At 41.1% G+C, this 18567-nt stretch overlaps 1 protein-coding gene and 1 long non-coding RNA gene across 3 annotated transcripts in view; one reads left to right on the top strand and one right to left on the bottom strand.

The window, feature by feature from the left end:
• Positions 1-7846, bottom strand: part of SREK1 (splicing regulatory glutamic acid and lysine rich protein 1) — a 58448-nt gene extending 50602 nt beyond the window's left edge. The window contains exon 1 of one of the 2 annotated variants that reach the window (XM_073344095.2): positions 7158-7846. In XM_073344095.2, the coding sequence (XP_073200196.1) occupies positions 7158-7318 (161 nt within the window). In that variant the 5' untranslated portion in view covers positions 7319-7846. The remainder of the gene's footprint in view (positions 1-7157) is intronic. The other variant, XM_073344096.2, reaches the window with a different exon arrangement.
• The window catches only part of LOC140911317 (uncharacterized), a 45713-nt gene continuing 34156 nt past the window's right edge, over positions 7011-18567 (top strand). The window contains exon 1 of the long non-coding RNA XR_012158903.1: positions 7011-7243. This is a non-coding gene — a long non-coding RNA (uncharacterized LOC140911317). The remainder of the gene's footprint in view (positions 7244-18567) is intronic.

The following is an 18567-nucleotide window of genomic DNA, read 5'->3' as shown; positions in this document are numbered from 1 at the left end:
GTACCATCGATTTATACAGATGCAATATGATATTTTCTGTCTTACTATCTATCCCTTTCTTAATAGTTCCCAATATTCTGTTAGCTTTTTTGACTGCCACTGCACTTTGAGTGGATATTTTCAGAGAACTATCCACAATGACTCCAAGATCTCTTTTTTGAGTGGTGACAGCTAATTTAGACCCCATCATTTTATGTGTGTAGTTGGGATTATGTTTTCTAGTGTGCATTACTTTGCATTTATCAACACTGAATTTCATCTGCCATTTTGTTGCCCAGTCACCCAGTTTTGAGAGATCCTTTTGTAGCTCTTGGCAGTCTGCCTGGGACTTAACTATCTTGAGTAGTTTTGTATCATCTACAAATTTTGTCACTTACTCTTTACCCCTTTTTCCAGATCATTCATGAATATGTTGAATAGGACTGGTCCCAGCATAGACCACTGGAGGACACCACTATTTACCTCTCTCCATTCTGAAAACTGACCATTTATTCCTACCCTTTGTTTCCTATCTTTTAACCAGTTACTAATCCATGAGAGAACCTTCCCTCTTATCCCATGACAGCTTTCTTTGCTTAAGAGCCCTTGGTGAGGGACCTTGTCAAAGGCTTTCTGAAAACCTGTGTACACTAAATCCACTGGATCCCCCTTGTCCACATGCTTGTTGACCCCCTCAGAGAATTCTAATAGATTGGTGAGGCATGATTCTCTCTACAAAAACCATGTGTACTCTTTCCCTATAGATTATGTTCATCTATGTGTCTGAAAATTTTGTTCTTTACAACAGTTTGCCCGGTATTGAAGTCAGGCTTACCATAATTGCTGGGATCACCTCTGGAGCCCTTTTTTAAAATTGGTGTCACATTAGCTTTCCTCCAGTCATTTGGTACAGAGGCCAATTTAAAATGATAGGTTACAGACTATAGCAGTAGTTCTACAATTTCACATATGAGTTCCTTCAGAACTCTTGGTGAATACCATCTGGTCCTGGTGACTTATTACTGTTTAATTTATCATTTTGTTCCAAAACCTCCTCTAGTGACACCTTAATCTGGGACAGTTCCTCAGATCTGTCACTTGAAAAGAATGGCTCAGGTTTGGGAATCTCTCTCACATGCTCAGTCGTGAAAACCAATGCGAAGAATTCATTTAGTTTATCCGCAATGGCCTTACTGTCCTGGAGTGCTCCTTTATTATCTCCAGTGTCCAGTAGCCCCACTGGTTGTTTAACAGGCTTCCTGCTTCTGATGTACTTAATTTTTTTGCTGTTACTTTTTGAGTCTTTGGCTAGCTGTTCTTCAAATTCTTTTTTGGCCTTCCTATTATATTTTACACTTCATTTGCCAGAGTTCATGTGCCTTTCTATTTTCCTCACTAGGATTTAACTTCCACTTTTTAAAGGATACCCTTTTGCCTCTCACTGCTTCTTTTACTTTGTTGTTTAGCCACAGTGGCACATTTTTTGTTCTCTTACTATGTTTTTTAATTTGAGGTTGTCATAAATATAAAGGGAAGGGTAAACACCTTTAAAATCCCACCTGGCCAGAGGAAAAACCCTTTCACCTGTAAAGGGTTAAGAAGCTAGGATAATCTTGCTGGCACCTGAACAAAATGACCAATGAGGAGATACTTTCAAAAGCTGGGGGGAGGGAGAAACAAAGCCTCTCTGTCTGTCTGTGTGATGCTTTTGCCGGGGACAGAACAGGAATGGAGTCTTAAAACTTAGTAAGTAATCTAGCTAGATGTGTTAGATTCTGTTTGTTTAAATGGCTGAGAAAATAAGCTGTGCTGAATGGAATGTATATTCCTGTTTTTGTGTCTTTTTGTAACTTAAGGTTTTGCTAGAGGAATTCTCTATGTTTTGAATCGGATTACCCTGTAAGGTATTTACCATCCTGATTTTACAGAGGTGATTCTTTTTACTTTTTCTTCAATTAAAATTCTTCTTTTAAGAAACTGAATGCTTTTTTCATTGTTCTTAAGATCCAAGGGTTTGGGTCTGTGGTCACATATGCAAATTGGTGAGGATTTTTATCAAACCTTCCCCAGAAAAAAGGGGGTAAGATTTGGGAGGATTTTGGCGGGGAAAAACGTTTCCAAACAAACACTTTCCTAATAATAATATTACCAGTGTTAGATATTTGGTGGTGGCAGCGAAAGTCCAAGGGCAAAGGGTAAAATAGTTTGTACCTTGGGGGAGTTTTAACCTAAGCTGGTAAAAGTAAGCTTAGGAGGTTTTCATGCAGGTACCCACATCCGTACCCTAGAGTTCAGAGTGGGGAAGGAACCTTGAGAGAGGTATACATTTAAGTTGAGCCTCTATGACCAAAAATGATGGGAGGGGTGGGGGTGGAGTGGAAATTTACTTTATAATTTATGTAATAAACATTTAATCATCTGGAAGAGGCCATAATATTTTGATTCCTGATTAGAAAATTGGGGTTTTGCTGTACTTAATGTTATTTAGGTACTTTTATATGGTATCCATTGCTGAGACATCTGGGTGCCTGACAACCATTAAAACAGAATTATACTCTATACTTTCTTATTCAACTGATCTGCTCCTGATTCATGTTAGGAATCATATTTACTTTGAGCTCCAATCATGTAACTTCTTGTATGCAGCTAGACCCTTGCATGCTCTGTCCATATATGAAGGCTGCTGCACCTTCCACGCACACACACACACAAAACACCCAACAACAATCTTGCAGAATTGAGGGTCTAGAGATCACAACATCGATCCTGTAATAAGATCTTCACAGGTGGACCCTTGTGTCTGCACGGATCCAACTGCAAGACTTCGATTTAAAATTAACTTGTATTGAATTTTATTACTATTAGCACTGTATAGCTTCCATAGCTGAGAGTGAGAGAGATGGATTATAGCAATTCTTGTGCATCACCAGTAGAACTGGAACAGAAATTAAAATCAATTTCATATGTGCAAACCCGTTAAAGGCAATGGGATTACAGAAGCACCTCTTTAGCCCTAATTTATCCTGCAGAAACTATTACTGGAGAGGATGCATACATGGGAAAAAACCCAGGTTGACTCTCGGAGTTGAGATTTAATTTGTTAAATCTGGACATTAAAATATTTTTTATTTGCAAACTAAACATTCAGTATGGTTTCAATGACAGAAAATGAGTATTACTGAGATATCTTGAGCACATTACTTAATCTGTCTCTCTGCCTCATTTCTTCATCCAGAAAATGGGGATAATAATTCTCCCTTACTCGTACCCCTTTTCTGTGTTGTCCAGTTAGGTCATGAGCTCTTTGGAATAGGGACTGTCATTTACTATGTGTTTCTACAGTGCCTAGTACAACAGGGTCCTGATCTCAAGTAGGGCCTCTACGCACTACCATAATAAAACTAATAATAGAAACCCCCAGAGCCATTTTTAAACTGTCACTTTTCAGTGTGAAACAGCACTTCAAAAAATTTATCTAAATATTTGTCACTTAAGAGTTCCTATTCATGGCAGAACCTAGGGTTCACTTATTTTATGCACTGAATTATGCCATTCACTTGGCGGTCTAACTGAAAAGAGCATTGTTTCCTAAAAGTCATCAAATCTGGGCTCTGGCATGTCAGAGACTGTTTATTCCAAAAGTAAGCCCCTTAACTGAGAATGCCCTATCACTGTTGTTGGACATAACACAATTCCACGAACTACAAACAAGAGTGATCCTGAAGATCTTAATTGCCACATAGTGGACAGGTGATTTCTAAGATAACTGATATTGTGAATTCCATCTGAAAGTATGGGAGTTCAAAAGGGCACTGTCAAGTTAAAACAATGAAACTTTTTTTTAAAAAAAAAAGAGTTATTTTTTCATCTATGCACCAATACCTCAGACAACTGAAACCAGGTATTTTAAAATCTAATTTTTTTTAATCATCATTTCTGTTAGATTTATTTATTTATTTTACTTGGAAACTGAAGACAAAATAATCAGCTTCACTTTTTTGAGTAAATTTCACTTTCTTCTTCTCGGGGGCAGTACCATGCTGCCACACTGCCACTGAAATTGCTACAGCAAAATTTTTCAATTCAAATAAAAATTATCACTTGAATTTTTAAAAAATATCTATTAAAATATTATTCTATTTTGAACTCAAACTGCTTAACAGTGACCCTTTACTATTCATAGTGTGCACTTTTTTGTTCTTAAAGCTTTGAGGAAGATTCTTGGAAATGTACTTCCATTCTAAAATCTAAACCCAATAAATATGTAACAAAAAGAAAGCAGAAAAGTATTCTCAACATTCTGTACTGAATTCCTGTCTGACATTTGTTTCTGTCATTTTGTTAACAGAAAGGATTTTTTCCTAAATAGGTTTTTGCTACTAATGCATATATATTTTATTCCTTGTGCTTGTCTGAATGTTTAAAAAAGTGCTTTTCAAATTACTGCTGTGTGTAGAAAGCCTACTTTTAATTTATTTTAATTGTCAACAATAAGTATGTTTTTGTTGGTTCACAAGATAAATTAGTTAAAATCCTCAGTTTTATCTAAAATATTAATTGCAAACCATGTCAAGTTTTGGAACTCCAGTACCATTTGGCACTAGATTATGTAATTTTTTTTTATTTTAAAAGTGGTTCAAATAAAATAAAATCTAAAACAAAATTAAAGAAAAATGGGAATATATCCTCTATCCTATAACATTTCTGAACATAGAATAGATCCACCATAGCTGAGCTTTAAATCCTTTTAATATGTACATGTAAATTAAATTTAAATTAAACTGAAATCCAATACCACAGCAAATCTTAAGTTTTAAATATATACTACATATTGCATAAACGGATTTCTCTGTGGTGTGAAAGGAGCATCTACTTTGTTAAAATCTTACAATAATAATAAATGAGATCAACCGGTATCTCCAACCATACATTTGGAAGAATTAATTATTAATTAGCATATTAATTAGCAAATATCTGTAGAGCACTTTCAAAATAAAATATAGCATATAAGTGCTATGTTAAGGCTATTTTAAGTCTCTCCTTGTGGGTATAGAAGATTGTACTGTACGTATATCAATAAGATCTTAAATCTCATTTTGGATTTTTTTTTAAACATTCCTCATTCAAACTGTCACCACCTAATATAGCTTGGTAACAGATAAAAATAATTTCACGAACCTACAGATACTTATTAAAGAAGCACATATTTTTGTTTTAAAAACAGACTACCTCCTGCATTTTGTCCTTTCAGCAATTTTCTAGTCCAAATTATTTCGTTGGAAGAATCCTTATTTCCCCTCTTCCTCCCCCCCTCATCCCTATTTATAGCTTTCAAACGTTCAGTGATACACACACTTTCAGTTTCAAAGAACAGATATGTCATCTGGAAAAAGTGCCTTCTTTTCCTGTTTGCTCTGTGAAGTCCTACTCACGAGCCCAGCAAATATTTAAAAGGGACACATTCAACTTAAACCATCAAAAATAAAATCATGCTAATCTCTGAAAATGTTTTACTTACTGCGGTTACACATTCACATAGAACTCAACACTATTACAGTTAGAAGAGATGGTTATTTTTCTCTTTTTTCAATCTTGTTTACTGTAATCATTTCAGAACACTTAGTGCAAGGCCAGTTTCACTGTTTAAAGTTTCAGAGTAACAGCCGTGTTAGTCTGTATTCGCAAAAAGAAAAGGAGTACTTGTGGCACCTTAGAGACTAACCAATTTATTTGAGCATGAGCTTTCGTGAGCTACAGCTCACTTCATCGGATGCATACTGTGGAAAGTGTAGAAGATCTTTTTATATACACACAAAGCATGAAAAAATACCTCCTCCGACCCCATTCTCCTGCTGCTAATAGCTTAGCTAAAGTGATCACTCTCCTTACAATGTGTATGATAATCAAGTTGGGCCATTTCCAGCACAAATCCAGGTTTTCTTCCCCCCCCCCCCACCCCACCCACACAAACCCACTCTTGTTAAACCCTGGATTTGTGCTGGAAATGGCCCACCTTGATTATCATACACATTGTAAGGAGAGTGATCACTTTAGGTAAGCTATTACCAGCAGGAGAGTGGGGTGGGGGAAGGTATTTTTGCATGCTTTGTGTGTATAAAAAGATCTTCTACACTTTCCACAGTATGCATCTGATGAAGGGAGCTGTAGCTCACGAAAGCTTATGCTCAAATAAATTGGTTAGTCTCTAAGGTGCCACAAGTACTCCTTTACTGTTTAAAGTGATAATCACTTTCCCCTTTGTGTGGGCCTTTTACAGAGCAACACTTTAAAAACAAAAACAAACCAAGACTGTAAAACAACAAAAACTGCTAGGTGGGCTTAGGGACAGATGTAATACCAGGAACTACTTCTGAACTTATATTCTTTATAAACAAGAGATGAGACTCCACCACCGGTGTGAGATTTAGCGCCAGGTGGTAGAGAGAAGACTCCCCCATTTGAGTGGGCTTTAGTTTAGTCCCAGAGAGGGAGTAAGAAACGAGCTCCCTCCCCCCCACCCCCATCGAGAAGGGGGGGGGGAAGAACAGCTCCACTCACTGGGGAAGGGGTTAGGGCCAGGGTTAGAGTGGGGAGGAGGCTCCCCTCATTGGGGATAGTAGGTACAGTGAAGAGTCCCCTTACGGGAGGTAGGAGTGGGAGAGGAGGATTCATGACAGAGACCAGAGCGGAGGAAGTTTTCAGGGCAAGGGCCAGAGTGCCGGTGTAGGGAGGAGGGGGCTCCCCTCACTAGGGGGCTCAGGGAAGTCTCAGGCCAGGCACCCTCCGGAACAGCAGGCGGGGGACGACTGTGTTTCACTTTTCTACAGTCGCTGAGCCCAAGGCACTTGATGCGTGGGGAGCCTACAGCCCCAACTCCAGTTACTAGGCTACAGAGGCCGCTCTGGGTTGGATCGGAGACAACAGAGACCCCGCGGCTCCCTCCCCGTGGCTGGGGGAGGGGCAGGTTCCAGGCCACGGACGGCGGCCGCCATCTTAGCTTCGGGCAACATTCCTTCCCGCAGAGTGGCAGTAGCACAAATAAATGGGGTCACGTGACTCCATCTTCATGGAGCTGGGCTGGCCGCCCATCACCAAGATGGCCTCTGCGGCATCCCACAAGCCTCTCTGGGCCTCTCTCTTCCTCCCCCTCTCTATGGCCCGGGCAAGGCCTCACTTACTCCGGGGGATAAAGGCGCAGCTCCTCGATTTCTCCCAGGAAGCCGAAGAGCGTCCGCATCTGCTCGCTGGTTACCGCCGAGGAGAGGTTGGTGACTTGGATGACGGAAGTAGGGCCCAAGGGGAAGCCGAGCGGCACCCCGATTCCACCGCTGTTCATCATGGCGGCACCTACACAACCGCTCCGTCCTGTGCACTCGCAGCCAAAGACTCAGGAGGCGGGCCCAACCATAGAGAAGAGCGTGCGGTGCCTGTTAGAGAGTCCCGGCGTGGGGACGCTCTAGCCTCGACATCGGGTGCTCAGTGGCCGTGGCGGTTTTTCTCTCTCCAGCCTCCCCTAGCCCCGTGGGGGAGGTGTCGAGACGAGCGGCGAGGAAGGGCTGGGGCCGGGGGGAGTTGCTTCGTGCTGACCCCTCCCTCTGCAGATGGGGCCGGTCGCTCCGCGGGGGGGGGGCCCGCTGCGCCGCCCCGGCCGGGCGGGGGGCCCGCTGCGCCGCCCCGGCCGGGCGTGCCTCCGGGGTCCGGCCTGTTCCGCGGGTCACCCACCGGGCACGTGCTGCGCGCCGCCCACGGGGGCCACCACCCCACGCGGGCTCGGCCTAGCGGGCCGCACCGGGGCGGCCGCTGCCGAGAAAAGCGGCTTGGGCGGCGTCACGGGAGCGGCAGCCAGCCCCGTTCCTCGTGTGCCCTTGTCGCTCGGACAGCGGGTGGGGCTGAGGGCGTTACCAGGCGGGAGCCGCCGGCCCCGGGGCACGCGCCTGCCGAGGGTGAAGAACTTGGCCCGCTGGCTTTTTGAGTAACGGGGCCCTCCAGCTACCCGCGTTGGCAAGGGTCGCCTGTCCAAGGGGGAGCTGGGCCCCGTTGAGTTTTGGTTCCTTGCCCAGGCTGAGCTGTTCACAGGGTCTGTCAAGGCAAACCAACAATGCCTTTTTTTTTGGCAAAATGAAAGGTCGAAAATACTTGGTCACATTGAAACAAGGGTTTGTTGCACTCAGATCCCGTCTTTTTGGTTTGGCCATTTCGAGAAAAGCAGCAGCAGCCTCCCGCCAAGTGGTTAGGGAGCTCTCCCACACAGGTTCAAGGATCTGAATTTAGACCTCAGACAGTGCTAGGTAAGGAGATCTCCTGGTAGTGGGCTCTTTCCATTTCTCCTCAGAAGCGGTTCCACTTTCTCTAGTCATCGGAGCAGGGACTTTGAAGGTGGTTGGCCCACATCCTAGCTGAGGCCTGCTGTACACCTGAAAACTAGATTGATATAGCTCAGTGGTTCTCAACTTGTAGCCTCTGTGACATCCTGAGGGCCATACAGGTAGCACTAGATAAAGCCCACACTTCTAAATAGTAGGCCTGTCAAGCGATTAAAAAAATTGATTATGATTAACCCCACTGTTAATAATAGAATACCATTTATTTATAGATTTTCTACATTTTCAAATATATTAATTTCTGTTACAACACAGAATACAAAGTGTACAGTACTCACTGTTTATTACAAGTATTTGCAGTGTAAAAATACTATTTTGAATTCACCTCATACAAGTACTGTAGTGCAATCTCTTTATCATGAAAGTGTAACTTACAAATGTAGATTTTTTTTTTGGTTACATAACTGCACTCAAACAAAACTGTAAAACTTTAGTGCCTACAAGTCCACTCAGTCCTACTTCTTCAGCCAATTGCTAAGACAAGCAAGTTTGTTTACATTTATGGGAGATACTACTGACTGCTTCTTATTTACAATGTCACTTGAAAGCGAGAACAGGCATTTGCAATGCCAGCTACAAAAGTGCTGTGCGAGGTATTTAAGTGGCAGATATGCTAAACATTCATATGCCCCTTTCTGTTTCAGCTACCATTCCAGAGGACATGATTACATGCTGATTGCTAGTTTAAAAAAAAAAATTCATTAATTAAATTTGTGACTGAACTCCTTGGGGGAGTGCTGTTCTGTTTTACTCCCATTCTACCATATATTTCATGTCATAGCAGTCTCAGATGATGACCCAGCACATGTTCATTTTAAGAACACTTTCACAGCAGATTTGACAAAAAATGCAAAGAAGGTGCCAATGTGAGATTTCTAAGAATAGATACAGCACTCAACCCAAGGTTTAAGAATCTGAAGTGCCTTCCAAAATCTGAGAGGAATGAGGTGTGGAGAATGCTTTCAGATGTTTTAACAGAGCAACACTCCGATGTGGAAACTACAGAACTCGAACCACGAAAAAAGAAAATCAACCTTCTGCTGGTGGCATCTGACGCAGATGATAAAGATGAACATACATCGGTCCACTCTGCTTTGGATCGTTATCGAGCAGAACCAGTCATCCACAGGGACACACGTCTTCTGGAATGGTGGCTGAAGCATTAAGGGACATATGAATCTTTAGCGCATCTGGCACATAAATACCTTGTGATGCTGGCTACAACAGTGCCATGCAAATGCCTGTTCTCACTTTCAGGTGACATTGTAAACAAGATGTGGGCAGCATTATCTCCTGTAAATTGTAACCAAACTTTTTTGTCTGAGAAATTGGCTGAAGTAGGACTGAGTGGACTTGTAGGTTCTAAAGTTTTACATTTTTACTTTTGAATGCAGTTATATTTTGTACATAATTCTACATTTTAGTTCAACTTTCATTATAAAGAGATTGCACTACAGTACTTGTATTAGGTTGTAATAAAAAATATAAAAGGAGCACTGTACATTTTGTATTGTGTTGTAATAGAAATTAATGTATTTGAAAATGTAGAAAATATCCATAAATATTTAATAAATTTCAATGGGTATTGTTTAACAGAGCTATTAAGATAAATTTTAATCACAGTAAATTTTTGAGTTAATCGCACGAGTTAACTGAGATTGTCAGCCCTAGTAAATAGGTTGAGAACCACTGATCTAGCTACATCACTCATGGCTCATTCTCATGTGCTTTCCCTGGCACAGTGATGATTCACTCTCATTCATGAATAGTCACTAGACCAGGGAAAACACATGTGAGCCTGCTGGTTTGGGAAGTCAGTTAGAAAATGGGAAACTTGGCACTACTTGTGGAAAGTGTGTTTTTGCAATACATGTGAAACCTTTCTTGGGTAAGTTGTAAAGAAGTTGAGGATAGTATGGCAGTTAAGTTAGTCAACTGTTGTGGAATCTTATTAGAGAGACTAAGGCAAGTGTGGCAGTGTTTAGTTATTGATTCTGAGGATAATTACATTGAGAGCAAGATAGAGAGTCAATGAGGATAGGGTACGGAGTTTTAATGAAACTATACCACCAGAAAATTGCCTGCAGTTATGTTTAGGGCAGCTCAGACCTGACACTCATCCGTGAATGCATGGGCATATGAATTTCTTCCCAGTTAGTCTAGGTTCCATAGAAACTAAGATTGAAGATTTAAATTTAATCCCGTGCACCTCCAAAGACCATAATAATCTTATTTAGCATGAGCACATTAAGAAACTCTTAGTTGGAGAAGTTTTTAAAATATTAGCCAAAATTCACACAGGCATAATTCCACTGACTACGGGTGAAGCCATCACCTTTGTGTTCTTCGCTCAAAGCAGCACTGGAAGGTTCATAATACTCTGTGATTGATGCGTTACACATACACATAGACAACCTGCTAGCCACAGTCGCAACTGTTAGTGGAAGTGGACCACCCTTCTCTTAATGTCCAGCCCCTCCTTGCATCTCTTCTCTGGCTGGGATATAGTATCAACAGCTAAGCTGCTACTGAAGCACTGAAATAGTAAACCTCATGGAAAAACTTATCTGAGGAGATGTGTGAGATGCCCTCCCTGCAGCCACTTTGACCATGAAGATAATATAATCATAGCTTGCAGCTACACTCGCCTCCCCCCAACAAAAAAAAAAATACTATGTTTAACAGCCCCAACAACAGGGCACAAAATTGCCCATTTAAAAATAGTAAAAAGCAAATTTTATCCCAAAAGAGTAGTGAGAAACAATTAAATTGTTGGCACCGTAGACATAGAGACCAGAGGAAACAAACATTGGGTCTTGGTCTGGCCAAACTCTTCAAAGTAATATGTAATATTTTAAAAATCAATAGAAGAAATTGTATTGTCAAAGTGAAGGTAATTAAGCTTGTATCTAATATGGGAGGAACTGAAAATAATCAACTTCCTGGGAAACAGAAACTGAAAAAAATTCAAAGATGAAAACAAAAGCTGTAAACATTAAGAAAAAATCAGATGACTTGGAAATCCATTCCAACAATATCTGATCAACAAGTCTTCTTAAAAATATACATCAGGAAGAATTCTCAGAAAATGTGCCGAAATCGTTATTACAGCCAAAAGACTAACATCTCTATAACAAATGTGAGTCCACAGAGGATCTGAGGCCAGGGAATGTTAGTGTGCACCAAGGCCTACATTTGGGAGACTTCTTGCTCTGTACCAGAGTAGTCTCATTCTTGCACAAACTATAAAAAATTGACATCACATCATAATTCTTCTCATAGTTTTTTTCTAAATTTTAGCACCAAAATACAAAACAACAGATAAACCTTTGAAGTGAAAAGAAAGTTGCATGTAAAAAAACTACTTAGGTTATGCTCTTCCCTGACAAACTAAAAACTGAATAAATTAATTAAAGTGCATTTTTAACACATCTTTTACAGGAGACCTGGAACTTCATAGATATTGCTGCAGCATGTTTCCCAGTAGGAGATGATTTAAACATTCAGCGAGTCTTCTTCAAACTGGTTGCAACCTCACTGGCATTGGCAAACATATCAAGTTTTATGCCCTTATAATGTGGGTGGGCAAACCTTTTTGGCCTGAGGACCACATCTGAGTATTGAAATTGTATGGCGGGCCATGAATGCTCACAAAATTGGGGTTGGGGTGTGGGAGAAGGTAACTGGCTCTGGGCTGGGCGTGCAGGTTCTGGGGTGGGGCCAGAAATGAGGAGTTGAGGGGCATGGAGATGGGGTCTAGAGTGGGGGGCCTGAGGGCTCTGGCTGGGGGTGTGGGTGGGGATGAGGGATTTGGGGTGTAGGAGGGTGCTCTGGGTTAGGACCGAAGGGCAGGAGGGGGATCAGGGCTGGGGCAGGGGATTGGGTCATGTGGGGGGGGGGGGCTGGCTCCGGGAAGGGGCTGAGGATGAGAGGTTTGGGGTGCAGGAGGGTGCTCCAGGCTGGGACTGAGGGGTTCGGAGGGCAGATCAGGGCTGGGGCAGGGGGTTGGGGTGCAGAAGAATGGCTCGGGTGCAGGCTTCAGGCAGCACTTACCTCAAGTGGCTCCCAGAAGCAGTGGCATGTCCCCTCTCCCGCTTCTACTTGGAGGCACAGCTAGGCAGCTTTGCTGCACGCAGCCCTGTCTGCAGGCGCCGCCCTTGCAGCTCCTACTGGCCGGCGGCTGGGGCGGGCGGCAGAGTACGGAACGGAGCCTCCTGCCTGCCCCTATGCATAGGAGCCAGAAGGGGGACATGCTGCTGATTGTGGGCGCTGCGCGGAGCGACCCCCGACCCTGCTCTCCAGCTGGAGCATCAGAGTGGGGCAAGCCCCAGACCCCACTCCCCAGCAGGAGCTGGAGGGCTGCATTAAAATGGCTGGCAGGCCATCATTTGCCCACCCCTGCCTTATAAGTTCTTATTATATACCCAGGTGTGTAGTGGCTGATAGTACAAAAGCTAAAAAACTACCAGACATTTTTAGGTGCCATATAAAGGCAGATGCTTTCTGCCACCTGAAAAGGGAATACATGTACATTCAAAAGTACATGTACTTACAGAGGGAAAAGGAAAGTAAATACAGATAAAAGTGGGATAGGAACACTAAAAATGGTAGTTAACCTGTTTTAAACACGAAAGTTTATTTGCACCCAGGAATATCCTCTGCAGAGAATTTATGGAGTTGATATGTAAAGTCAAAGTTCTTAATCTCAAGCCATTTGCATTGGGCACACTCAACTTCAGATTTAACTATTGATGGACCACTCAGTCTTCACAGTACAACCACCACCATGTTTTGTGACCAGTATAAAGTTCACCATCTCCCACAATACAACTATTTTTTGTGCATTCTAGGAAAATCTGGGCAGCTTTCCCAGAGTACCTCAGCAGGGAGAGACACAGAGATGATACTTAGAGAGAAGTGCCACCCGCATGTGGAATAATGTATTCTGAGATAGTCCACTGTAAAGAAAGCTATGAGGAAAAGCTGACCAGACAGATCAGTTATACAGACACAGAGGGTCCCGTCTATACTGCAAAATATACTGTGCTGAATGAGTTATATGAGGACAACTCTGTGGCTGCCTAAGCCTCTGGGCCATGATAGAACATATATTTAGTTGCCATGGTTACTAAACAAGTAAATGTGTACATATGGACACAGCTATGTTTTGAGTCAACCTGGTCACTAATTGGATACAAATCATTAAAAACTAGTGTAGACAGGGACTTTGGGTCAACAGAAGGCATCAGCATAGCGCTGACTCCTGATGCCTGTGCAAATGAGTGAAGTGACCATCATTCTGAGGTTCACAATATGGCGGTAGTGCTATGATTGTTGACATTTAGTGCTGGACTACTGCTCACTGCTAGCCTGATGTGAGAGAGGGAAAGAGAACATTAGGGAGAGAAAGATGAAGAGATACACAGAAGTGAAGAGGGAAGGGAGATAGACTATATAGGACAAAACAGTGATCAAATGGTTTGTATCCTGCTATGTCTCCACTTTGAGGTATATGTAGCTGGTCAGAGAGATTATCTGTTTTAGAGTTTATGAAGTCCTGGAAGGGCGGGGATAAAAAAAAATTGAGAATTGGGCACTGGGAGAGTCAAGAGACTTCAAAGTAAGCAATAAGACATACTGTATACAACAAGAGCTGTTACCAGCCAGCAAAAGTCTATGAGTTTCAGAAGGGGCGTGGATGCACAGACCAGATATTCACTCTACGAACATATGAGTTTCAATACTACAGAAAAAAAAACTTATCAAAGCTGCATTCTCATCTTGACCTTCTGGGCTTCATTCTGTCCTTAGACATGCATGCACAGCTTCCAGTGATTTCCTGAAGGGCTGTATAGGTCTATCTGTGGCCTGCGTTGGGCCCTTTGACTTTAGTTAGTCCCTTGAGTTACTGAACCCACATGCAGTAGATTATTACCTCTCCAGGGTGGTTAAAAATCAATGATTTAAAAAAATGGATTTTTTTTTTAAATTTAAATCAGATTTTTTTGAGGGGAAAAAATCCTATCTTAAGATAATTTTAATTAAGATTCATTATAGCTCAAAGATATCTCATCATGGAATAGGGATTATTAATTCTATAGTATGGGACAATATAGTCATGTAATGTTTAAGAAAAGTTTTGTAAATGAGTTCCAATAGTTCATGGATTAGGGATCCAATATTATGGGGTTCCAGGGGCTTCTGTATAGATTATTTAGGTTAATCTTTCTATCTACCCACTGGGACTCAGTGCTCAGTCTGGAAGATACCATCAGAGATGCTTAGTTTTGCCGTTCTCAAACTGTGGATTTGTCTCTCCAGAGATAACATGCTTGTTAACAGCAAAAATGTTTCAAAATAAATAAATATATCAACAGGTGAGAAACAACAGACCTCAACCCTATTGTCCCTCCGCAAATTTGTGTACACAGAGTCAATCCCTTACCTCTCTCTAAAAGTGCAAAGTTTCAAAAAGTTCAATGAATAGAAGATTGTTGGGGGCGTAATAGATCTGGACAAGGAGAAGTCTGGAGATAAATGTGAGAAGGGAGGGACAGGTAATAGAAACAAGTGAAACTGTCTGAGCAGCCTATTCCAGAAGTCTTGAGGTCTTTCTGAGTGTAACCTTTATTGATTTGAGATCTACCATACCATTCTCTCACTAGAAGGGAAAACTTATAATGGCAGCAGGCCGTAAAAGAGACCCAGTTTGTGAATATTTTAATGAAGTTCCTATACCTGTGGGTAAGACAGGCATGCGTGCAAAATGCAAACAGTGCAACAAAGAAATGTAAGCCCTGGTTGCCCAAATGAAACAACATCATGAGAAGTGTTCCTTCTCAGGAGGTAGCTGCGTTGAAGATCATGAAAGGAACATGTCTGAACATGCAGGATCTTCAGATTGGTAAACTCTATTTCATACTTCTTTCTTAAGGACTGCCTGTCTTCCTTCTGGACTATTCTTGAATTCTCATGTTTGAGCAAAAAGTATAGTTGTTATTCTAGGGTACTATCATTTTACATGCAGTTGTGATTAAAAAAATTAATTGCTGAAAGAGGCAGATCTTCCTTTTACAATTTCACCTTTAAAGTAGTACTGAGTGTCAGTGAATGCAATGAGTAATACTAAATGAGCAGTATGGTAATAATAATTAAATAACTGCATAGACTTATTTTGTTTCGGAGAATCCATCCTTAACATACAGGATTCTGAAGACTATCCACCTTCAAGATTACCATCATTTTCTATAGTTTCAGAGTTCTCTGCCAACGATTGTGTTTCAGTTACATCACGTATGTCACATAGCCACAGTATATCACCTGTAGAAAAAATGAAAAAAAAAATCTCCATCATCCAGAAACAACCATAGATAAGTTTGTGATAAGATCCAGTAGATTACAAAAAGAGGTAATTGATGAAAACATTGCCCAGTTTGTTTATGCAACAAACTCTCCTTTCCGTATGATTGAGAACCCACATGTCATTAACATGGTTCAGTCATTAAGACCAGGATACAGTCAACCCAACAGAGCAGATGTTGCAGGCAAATTGCTGGATAAAGTATATGAAAGAGAAATTGAGCAGTGCGCAAAAGGTCTAGAGGGTAAAACTGTTAACCTGAGTCTTGGAGCAATGTCCACAATGATCCTGTTGCATGTGCTTGTGTGACAACAGAAGAAGGGAACGTCTTCCTTGCAGAAACAATTGATACATCAGGAAATGCACATACAGCAGAATGCTTACAAGAAGTAGCAGTAAAAGCTATAACAAACTGAAAAAAATTCAAACATCTAGTACGCAGCTTGGTCACAGACAATGCTGCAAATCTATCCAAAATAAGAAATTTAGAAGAGCGAGAAGAGAGTCCCAAGCTAATAACATACGGTTGCAGTGCTCATTTGATGCACCTCCTAGCCAAAGACTTCAGTGTTCCAGAAATAAAGGCTAATGTTGTTGAAATTGCAAAATACTTCCATAACAACCACATTGCAGCAGCTGCTCTGAAAAAAGTGGGAGGAACTAACTCTCCCACAAGTAACTCTTCCACAAGACGCGCGATGTAACTCAGTAGTGGACTGTTTTTAACACTATATCAAGATCTGGCCTAATCTGATGACAGTTTGTGAACAAAATCGTGAAAAAATAGATGGCACTGTCACAGCCAAAGTTCTCAACACTGGGCTTAAGAGAAATGTTGAACACATGCTTAGTACCCTGAAGCCTATTTCTGTAGCCTTGAACAAAATGCAGGGAAATATCTGTTTTATTTCTGATGCTGTTGAAATTTGGAAGGAACCGAGTGAGATCTTAAAAAGAGAAATATACAATGACAGAGTTAAATTACAAAAAGAAAAGGAGTACTTATGGCACGTTAGAGACTAATCAATTTATTTGAGTGGAAAATAATGCAGTGGAAAATACGGTGAGGAGATTTATTATCCCCCCCTCCCCCCCGTTCCTCAGACATTCTTGTTAACTGCTGGAAATGGCCCACCTTGATTATCACTACAAAAGGTTTTCTCCCCTCTCCCCCCCCCCACCGCTCTCCTGCTGGTAATAGCTCATCTTAAGTGATCACTCTCCTTACAGTGTGTATGATAACACCCATTTTTTCATGTTCTGTGTGTATATAAGTCTCCTCACTGTATTTTCCACTGAATGCAACCGATGAAGTGAGCTGTAGCTCATGAAAGCTTATGCTCAAATAAATTGGTTAGTCTCTAAGGTGCCACAAGTACTCTTTCTTTTTGCGAATACAGACTAACACGGCTGCTACTCAAACTCTGCTACTCTGTTAAATTACAAGCATTAAAACAACGAATGGGACAAGCACTATCTCCAGCTCATTTTTTTTTTGCAAATATTCTCAATACTTGGTACTAGGGTCAAACTTAAACTGCTGAAGAAGAGGAGTTGGCTATGACATGGACATCCAGCAATCATCCCTCCATAATGCCAACTATAATAAACTTCAGAGCTAAGGGTGAACCATTCAAGAAATATGTTTGCTGATGATATTTTAAAGAAAGTCACACCAGTGAACTGGTGGAAATCACTTAAGCACTTGGATTCAGAGACTGTTGAAGTGATAATCTCACTTTTAACAGCAGTAGCTTCTTCTGCCAGTGTAGAAAGAATATTTTCTTCCTTTGGACTAATTCATTCCAAATTGACAAATTGTTTGGACTTGAAAAAGCAGGAAAGCTTGTTTTTCTTTTCCAGAATATGAACAAACAGGAAAATGAAGGTGAAGACGACTGAGTTAACTGCAGAAGCCAATACTTTAAGTTTCTCATGTTGACCTGGTTGACAGTCAATTTAATTTTTTTAAAATATTTCATTTAACTATTTTAAGTTAAAACAATTTTAACACAAACAAATCTGATTTTAAAAAAAACTTGAATGTTTAACTAAATTCAAAAATTCATATGCTTGTTTTGTTAAAATATTCTATGTTTGCTGTTGAAGAAAAAAATCCAGAATACATAACGTTGTTGTTTTAGTTAAATAAAACAATTAAATGTCTGTCTGGTGATTGTTGGGATATGTAAGGATTAAGTAGAGACCTGGGAAACCGCTGGTGTGCTGGTATGGTATTAAGGAGTAGAGTCACAGGCAGGCACCATTTCTTTGTTTGATAGAGTAAGTGTTATCCCTTGCCGTCCTCTTCATCTTGTTGGGAATAAATAAGTGTTGCAGTTGCATAAGAAACATAGTTGTCTAAAGGATACCTTTGTGTAAAGAAGTGTTATATCCCCTCCCTTCCTTTCCCAGCTACATAAACGAGCTCAGGGTCATGGCCCCTTCCTCCCTCCCCTGAGAACTGCTGATTAAGGGAACTTGTAGCAACAATTATAGCAATTATTACTTAATAAGAGTTTTAGGGGTTTGAGCAGCTGTAGGCATTTACATACTAACTTAAATAAAAGAAGCATGATAGAACTAATCCAGTGCTTACTCGACAATTGGGTTCAGGGGAACAAGTATCCCAATAAAGAAGCCAGTTCTCAAATCCGCCTCTGGGTCAACCTCTCATTCTTCTCTAAGAGTGATGTTCTCCTCCTAATACAGCATGGCAAGAAAATCCTCCAAATATTAATGATTAACCTGTTGAATTGGAGATAGTTCATCTCCCAATGACTTCATAAATATCTGCTTCAATTACCTTTGGTAAATGAAATAACCAAACAATCATTCATTTTCTGA

Source organism: Lepidochelys kempii, chromosome 5 (genome assembly GCF_965140285.1).
Source record: "Lepidochelys kempii isolate rLepKem1 chromosome 5, rLepKem1.hap1, whole genome shotgun sequence".
Lineage (NCBI taxonomy): Eukaryota > Metazoa > Chordata > Testudines > Cheloniidae > Lepidochelys > Lepidochelys kempii.
This window is presented reverse-complemented; position numbering and strand designations above follow the sequence as displayed.